This window comes from Gracilinanus agilis, unplaced genomic scaffold, assembly GCF_016433145.1.
Source record: "Gracilinanus agilis isolate LMUSP501 unplaced genomic scaffold, AgileGrace unplaced_scaffold59959, whole genome shotgun sequence".
NCBI lineage: Eukaryota > Metazoa > Chordata > Mammalia > Didelphimorphia > Didelphidae > Gracilinanus > Gracilinanus agilis.
The window spans coordinates 794-9,634 of NW_025395369.1; the positions used below are offsets into that span (position 1 = coordinate 794).

The window sequence follows — 8,841 nt, forward strand, 5'->3', positions numbered from 1 at the left end:
ATTCATTAAAACATTAAAACAAATCAAACAAGATATTAAAACAAACCTAGCTACTCCTGATGGATAGCACTTTTGTTGTGTCTGTCTTTAAAATCTCATCTAATGCAAGTCAAATTGCTCTTCCTTTCTGTGGGTTTGTGATAAAAAATATGAAAAATTGATAGATTAACATGCAAAAGTCAAATGGACAAAATAAACATTAAATAAATGTTCTATTTAAATAATTTATCCACATAAATTAGAATCAAAGAGGGAACATATTTCATTGGGTAGAAGATTAGTTAGGATAGAATCATGCCTTCACTGTTAGGAAAAAGCTCTTGAAAGAGTGACTGATTTGTTTTTAACCCTTTCCTTCTGTCCTGGAATCAATACTAAGTTTCAATTCCAAGGCAGAATAGCAGTGAAGGCTAGGCAACTGGGGTTAAGTGACTTGCCCAGGGTCACACAGATGGGAAAGGAGGCCAGATTTGAATCCAAAACCTCCCCTATCCAGGCCTGGTTTTCTATCTACTGAGCCACCTACCTGCCTCAAGAATGACTGATTTTTAACAGAGGTATAAATAAATAAAGAGGAGGAGATGGGGTTGTGTGATCCAGGGAGATTTCAGAAAGTAGGTGATACCTGAGCTGAAAATTGAAGGAGCTCTGACTCTTGGATTATTTCATTGGGTCAGTAAAAGGCTGACCCCCTTCCTAGCTTCTGGAGAGACCTGCTTCCATCTTGGAGGAGGCCACATGGTTACTCACTACCAGCCTTCCTGGTTGAGAGCTAATTAATCTCTGCCTGGATTAAGCAGACCCAGAGCAAACATTTAGGGTGATAGGATAGATAACTTCTCTATTCCCCTCACATTTATCTTCTTTATTGTTTCCTCTTTATTTGTAAATGTTTGTAAATAAATTTCTGACTCAAAATATAACAAATACTGGCGACCACATAATTTCATATAATCATCATCCAACCATTAATTTTAACCTTTACAAAGGTAGGTAGGTAGGTAGGTAGGTAGATAGATAGATAGATAGATAGATAGATAGATAGATAGATAGAGATAGGGATGGAGATAGATAAGTAGGTAGGTAAGGAGGTAGGTGCTAGATACATGGATGGGTGGATAAAAAAGAGACAGATGACAGATGAATGAAGAGAGTGTAAAGAGAGATGATAGATGAAGAAAGAATGAGTAGAGAGATAGAAAGATAGAGCATTTATTAAACATTTGTTATATGTCAGGCACTGTGCTAAGTACTAGGGATAAAAATATAAGCCATACCATAATAAACCTTCTCAGCAGACAGGCTAAACAAGATGGAAGCTAACTAATAGACCTCAAACCCATGGATGAGTGAGGAAAATGTCCATCCCAAGCATGTAAAGACTTTTCCCAGAGGAATGTATAGATGAGAATAATTTGTTCCAGTGGCCATGAAAGTAGCTAAAGCAGATGATGTGGGGTGCTTAGAGCTTAGCTAGACAACAAAGATACCAAGGTCATCCACCGGATCCAGAGTCACCAAAAGTTATCTTGGCTTTTATCTTGCCATTGGACTATAGTGACTCTGGAAGAGAGAGTGAAGCCAATGACTTCGGGCAACTCTGCCTCACTTAAATCCAATTCACATCCAAGTCAAGACATAACCCCCATGATGACATTGGTCCTCTTAAAAAAATAAAGGACAAACAACATTTTAAGACAAAATACAAAGATGTTACAATGCTTTCACGTGGCTTATTCAATAACTAACCAAAATAATCATAAACTACTCTTTTTGACCACCCCTTTTGCTCCTAGGTCAATATATTTTTAATTGTAAATGTTTAGAGATGTTTTTGGATAATATGAGTCATGGATGCTTATGAAAAGCACAGAAGCAAGTAATTGGCCTACATTTGAGGAGTCACTGGTGTTTTTATCTCTTTGTAGTTGATACATTAATTAAGCCTTCTGTTAAAAAAGATAGGATCGTATCTGTTTTGGAAATGAAGCTGATAAGCATTTTGCCAGTAATTCATATGCCATTGAGATATATTTAAGACAATAATCATGGATCTTTTCCTCCTACCCATGGACCACTTTGTAGTTTTGCAGAAAAGCTAGGGTTTCAGTCATTTCCTTTGATGTAGCCATTCTATCATCCATTATATTAACTGACCTGAACATTTTCTGTTTCGTGTTTGATCCCAGTTGCATTTTCATTGGGTTGGCCTTCATGGTGATTATCTAGATTGCCAGAAATTTTCTACATTCTCTTTCTCTAGGATTCTCTTTCTCCTCTATTGCCTTTGCGTCTTAATCGCTATAATATCGTTTTTGATTGACATTAAATTGTTTCTTTTGTTCTTTGTACTGCTTTGACTGCAGTATATCTGATAACTACATTGAAAAAGTCTGAAAATACATACAATATATCAAACTTGTGGGTCTTCCTCTGGTTAGAGGGAGGGCGTCTTTTCATCTCTTCTTTAGAGATAGGTTTGTTCTTTATAAATTTGTAACATTCACTTTTGAATGTTCGTGGTTGTTCTTTCCATCTCTATTGCTATAGTTATTGTGTATTGTTTTCTTTTGTTTTGGCCTTCTTTCTTCATTCTGCACTAGTCCTGTAGATATTTCCACGTTTCTCTGTACTCCTTCCATTTATCATTTCTTAGAACTCAGTGAAATCTCATTATCTATTTACCTATATACACATCCATTTACATACATATTTACATCTGTGCATATATATGTATACCAATGTATGTGAATATATGTACCTATATTTAACAAGAGTGTACTGGATCTTGTTCGCAAATCTTCAAGGTGAGCATTTATCCCTCAGAAATCAGCAGATACTACAAATCAGAACTTGATATATTGTTCTATTTATTGTCTAGACTTAAGAAAGCAAAAAAAAAAAATGTTACTATTGCAGCTAAACCAGGCTGAGGGGAACTGAACAGGAATATGGGGAGATGTCTATTCCAAGACTGCCCACCATGGATTAGGCAACAGCCAAGAAGGAGACTAAAGCTTAGAGCTTTGTCAGACACTGGAGTCCACTGCGTCTCAAGCCATTGTCAGTCATCCTGACTTTTGTCTGGTCACTGGACTTGGATGACTCTGGAGGAGAAAGTGAGGCTGATGATTGTCTATGACTGTCTCACTTATATCCAATTCACACTCAAGTCAAGGTATCACTCTGGTGATGTCATTGTTCCTCTTCATAAATAAAGGATCAAGATAGCTAGGTGACTCAGTGAGTAGAGCACCAGGCCTAGAAACAGGAGGTTCTGGGTTCAGATTTGACCTCAGACACTTCTTAGCTGTTTGACCCTGGGCAAGTCACTTAACCATGTTTGTCTCCGTTTCCTCAACTGTAAAATGCGCTGAAGAAGGAAATGGCAAAACACTTCAATATCTTTGCCAAGAAAGCCACAAATGAGGTCACAAAAAGTCAGACAACTGAAAACTATGCAACAAAAATGTGCCAAGCACTATTTTCAAGGTGCTCACACTAATTGGAGAGATAATATGCAAATACCTATATATAAACAAGAAAAAGATGGGATAAGTTAGCAGAAGTCTTCAAGGGAAGGCATTAAGATTAAAGAAGACTAAGAAAGAGTTCAGGCAGAAGGTGGGACTTTCTCTAAGACTTGAAGAAAGTCAGGGAGGGAGAAACTTAGCTTCCAGGAATTAGGTGATACTTCCTCTGTGCTTGTCCTGGTCAGATTATACCCAGAGTGCTTTTTTCAGTTTGGGGTAAACCACTTCAGGGAAGGACTTTGATAAGCTGGAGATCATTCAGCAAGTGGCAATCAGGATGGTGAAAGATTTTTAGTCTAAGTCAAATTAGGACCAGTTGAAAAAACAGAGAAGAGAAGGCTTAAGGAGAATGAAAGAGCTCTTTTCAAATATCAGAAGGTTTTGTCAAGAGGAAGATGGATTAGATTTGATCTATTTGGTTCTGGGAAGTAGAACCAGGAGCAATGAAGAAAAGTGTCTGAAATACAAAGTAAGTCTTGATGTCAGGGGGAAATTCCTAAAGAGAAGAGCTATCCCAAAGTTGAACTGGCTGTCTAGGAGGTAGGAGGTTGCCAATCATTGGAGGTCTTTGAGCAAAATCTGTGTAACTACTTATTGGATATGTAGGAGGAGGAATTAGTGGGGGAAAGAGAATGAGACTAGACTAAGTCACTTCTCACTTTAAAATTCTGTGACTTGGTGATCATAAATCATGGAGTTCATCATTTTATTGATGAAAAGAATAATGCTCACAGAGCTGCAAGAGACTTGTCAAGGGTCATAAGGCCAACAAGAAGAAGAGCCAAGACTGGCAGAGAAGATAATCATTTCCACCTCTCCCTAGCTTTTACAATCCAGAATGCCTTCAAGAAAGAGCAACCAACAAAATTATTAGGTATCCAAGATCACTTTTAAGTCTCATATTCTGAATCCAAGAACTTGTGAAGCTAACTAGGAAGCAAATAAAATTTGTCCTGTAGATTGTCCCAAAGGTCTTAGTATAGTTTTATGATTTAATAGTTTAAAATTGCATGAGACTTTTGGGACAAGTTGCATACCATAGACCAAATCCAAAACTTGTAAAAGAAATAAATTAGGAGGCTCTTAGTCACATTGTGATAATTATGCCAAACAAGATATGTGCTGCCAGTTCTCTCATTCTCTTGGAAAGAGAGAAAAGCTGAAATTTCCTATCTTCAATACCTGGTATTAATAGACTTCAGAAACAACATAGGACTAACTTGCCTCGTGCACTGAGCTCCCAACCTCTGGCCCCCACCAGGCCTTCTACACTGGTCAGACCCTGGGCATAATCCGGTCTACCCATCTACCTCCTCTAAACCATTACCAAATATAACACCTTTACAGTAAAATTTTGTCAAAACTAATTGCATTTCTTGGCCAAAACCAGGAGAGGAAACTTTTAGTCCCGATGTTGGAAAAAGTAACAGCTAAGAGGTTTGGGATGAGGCTGTGTCCTTGTTATCACTGTGTTATAATGAATCTCTGGGGAGCCCAACCCCATCAACCAAGAAAGGGGAAGAGAATGCTGGGAGGGTCAAACTTAGCTTGTGTACTTCACTGTTCCCATGGAAATAAAGTAGTATCCCAAAGACTACAGAGCTGGTACTTGTTCCACAGAGAGACTGCCAACTCCACAAATATCTCACCCACAGAGCCCTTTGTGCACACCTCACTCCTAAATGTACAAGAGCCCTCAGGGCCCACCTAGGGATAAGCTAAAATGAGCTTCCATCAGTCAAAGTTGCCTTTGTGGCCCAGGAGGGAAGGAAGGATTTATTCCCAACAATGAACAAGTTGGATCTTCCTGTCCAGGAAATGTAAAATTTCTTCACTGGAACAGCAAGAAGGTACTTAGAGGAAGAGGTGAGTGAATGACACTTTGATTGATCTGATCACAAGAGGAATCCAGAGTCTGTATTTTCTTTGCTGCAAAGTTATTTGTGGCATGTAATTATACTTAACTGGCCATGCATGAAACTGAGGGTGGTGTTAGAAATGAAACCAATCAAGAGACATGAAAACTAAATATCAGGGGGAAAAAGACACAAGCTGATTTTATTTAGCTTCTGGAGTTGGCAATAAGAACCAGATGTCTCCTCCAACCCTGTGGGCAGGATTCTTAATACTCTCAATAATAGGAGCCCAGAAATGACCTGAGTTTTTGCCCAGTGACATATAGGTTAACTTGAATTTTATGTATATTTTAAGGAAATAGGGAGAAATATAGGGGTTACCTGGTGACCTTAGAAAATCAGTTTTGCAGACTAGAATCTAATAAGATCTACAGCCTGCCCTGGGAGTCAAGAAGCCCTGAGTTCAAATCCCATCTCAGATACTACCAGTGTGACTCTGGGCAAATCACTTAACATCTGCCTCATTTTCTTTTCCTGTCAAATAAGGATAATAATGGCAACTACATCCCAGGGTTATTGTGAGGTTAAAATGAAATAATATTTGTAGAGTGCTTTATAAACTCCCAAATGCTAAATAAATCTTAGCTTTACTGTTAGTTATCATTATTATTATTATTATTATTATACTAGAGATCTAGCACTGTTAATCGTCAAAAGAATTTTTATGGATGGCTCTGTCAGAGCTATTCAGTCTCTTCTGTATTCAATTACACACACACACCATTTAATAACTCAGAGATTCCGACAGCATGAAGTTTGAGTAAAATCATTGAGTATCTTTATATAGATAGTCCCCCCATATCCAAGTGAACTACATAGATCCAGAATGAAACTTACCTTAAAGCATGATGGAGCAAGGCCACGGAGGCAAAACATCTTAGAGGGGTATCCAGAGTCTGAACTTTTCACTCTTATTCAACTCCACATGGAGTCAAAGCTACATTTTTAGAATAAGAGTAGAGAAGGATTTTGTCTCTTTCAGCAACAATCCATTGAGCTTCAGACCCCCCTGTACCTGCTAGCTTTCTTTACTTCGATCAGTCAGAGTCCTGGAAAAATGGAAGACTGTCAAGGATTCCTAGGATGTTGAATCTCTCCTTCACAGTCAGGTGAGCTCTCGCAAAGCTGTTTCTTCATGACTTTAGTTTCATCAATATGATTAAGATGGGAAGAACTAAACTGATTATCAATTGGCTTGAGCATGTATGCTGGACCAATGTAAAGTGCTGAGATGTCATCATTATTGTTATTGTGAATGAAAGAATGAAAAAAAAATCTATTGAATACTTACTGTTTCCCTCTTGGATCAGCCCCTTCTCTTGAGTGTTGTTGGGTTTGGTTTTTGTTTTTTTTTTGACCCAAGAACTGATTTGCATTTAGCTTATGCTCCTATATGAACTTAAAGTTTGCAGCAATAATCAAATCAAATCCAGATTCTTTTACTTGTGTACTTTTGTCTCTTCTGAAGTGTCTTATTCAAGATGTAACCTTAATTAGTTAATCTGAGTAGTTCTCTAGTTTAATCTACTAACACTGAATTTTATTCTTATCAGAAAAAAACTAGACCCTATTGAGCAGATTGACCTCATCCTTAACTTAATGATTAGATACAAACTCTACTGTCTGGACCATTTATAAAATCATTAATATCATTCCTTAAATAAATTCTTTGTAATTAGAATTTATATCTTCTGAAATTGACATTGAAACAAAAAATTTAACTTATTGTCCTGGCACCATTCAACACTTTAATAAATTTGACTATTATGTCCATAGTATAGTTACTGTTTACTATTCATGCAGTGCCTTTAGACTTCTAAGTAGTAGAAATAATGATACACAAACTACATGATTGCAAATATAATATATGCCAACAGCACAACTTCCAAACATGCCATTCTCATTTGCCTATATTTTTTCTTTCTTTAGTTTCATATATAATTCATATAGAAAATGTGTTTTTCACATTTTAAATTTTTATTTCATCATCATCATTATTTAAGAGCCACAAGTATTAACAAGACAGACAACCAGAAATTGGGCAGACAAGTTAAAGAGGGCATTCCTTCCCAATTCTTTCATAAATGTCCTGTGACATCCAATTTGGAGACAGAAATATTATCCTGGAATCAAAAAAGTATTCCTAGAGCATGAGAAACCACAGAAAAAGATGGTCCAGCATCTTGAGAAAAATAAAGGAATAGAAGTTGTTGAAGATACATTTTCTTCTAAAAAACAACCACCAAGAAAAGCAAAAATAAGAGACTCTGTTTTGCTTAAGAAGTTAGGGTCTTATAATTAAGGGGAATGGTAAAGACAAGATTTTGCTACAAAATTTTCATTTATTAGTCAAACGGTTTTACTTGACAACCCCAGCCAACATTGAAAGTCTTATGCTAAGGCCCACAGGATTGCCAATTCAGGAAAATGTCTATACATGTCATAATTTGTTGAGACATCTAGGAGATGGTAGAGGTGAAAGGTAAAGTGGAAGATATTGCCATACATAAAAATGATGGAATACTTCAACTTAAAATTTTCCATTAGTCTTCATTCATTTTTTACTTAAATTCTAGACCAAATATGATCCTTGAGCCTCATAACACCTCTTCCCAATGCACTATTTCTCTAGTCCTAGCATGAAACATGGGGAACAGCACTACTGTCACTGAGATCATTCTTCTGGGACTCACAGATGCTTGTGAATTACAGATGCTCATCTTCGTGGGGCTCCTCCTGACCTACCTTATCACACTGCTAGGGAATCTCCTCATCATTCTTGTCACTCTGATGGATCATCGCCTTCACACTCCCATGTACTATTTCCTCAGAAACTTTGCTGTTCTGGAGATCTGGTTCACTTCTGTCATCTTTCCCAAGATGCTGAACAACATCCTAACAGGCAAAAAGACCATCTCCTTGGGAGGATGTTTCCTGCAATTCTTTTTCTACTTCTTTCTAGGAAGCACAGAATTCCTCCTCCTGGCTGTCATGTCCTTTGACCGGTATGTGGCAATCTGTAACCCATTGCGTTATGCCACCATCATGAGCAAAAGGATCTGTGTCCAGCTAGTGCTGTCTTCATGGTTGGGAGGTTTCCTTCTCATCATTATACCTAGTAGCATCACATTTCAGCAGCCTTTCTGTGGCCCCAATGTCATCAATCATTTTTTCTGTGACAATTTCCCATTGCTAGAACTAGTCTGTGCAGACACAAGCCTGGTGGAACTGATGGGCTTTGTTGTAGCCAATATCAGTCTGCTGGGGACCTTATCTGTAACTGCCCCCTGTTATGGTCATATCCTCTACACAGTCCTGCGCATCCCCTCAGCCAAAGAGAGACAGAAAGCCTTTTCCACTTGCTCCTCCCACATCATTGTGGTATCACTCTT

General features: G+C 37.8%; 1 protein-coding gene across 1 annotated transcript; it reads left to right on the plus strand.

Moving 5' to 3' along the window:
* Window positions 1–8,095: 8,095 nt before the first annotated feature.
* On the plus strand, window positions 8,096–8,833 carry LOC123256510 (olfactory receptor 49-like; the record flags this gene model as incomplete). Its single annotated transcript, XM_044685111.1, has 1 exon — window positions 8,096–8,833. A coding segment is annotated over exon 1 (738 nt), but the record flags the coding sequence as incomplete, so codon positions are not given.
* Window positions 8,834–8,841: the final 8 nt, after the last annotated feature.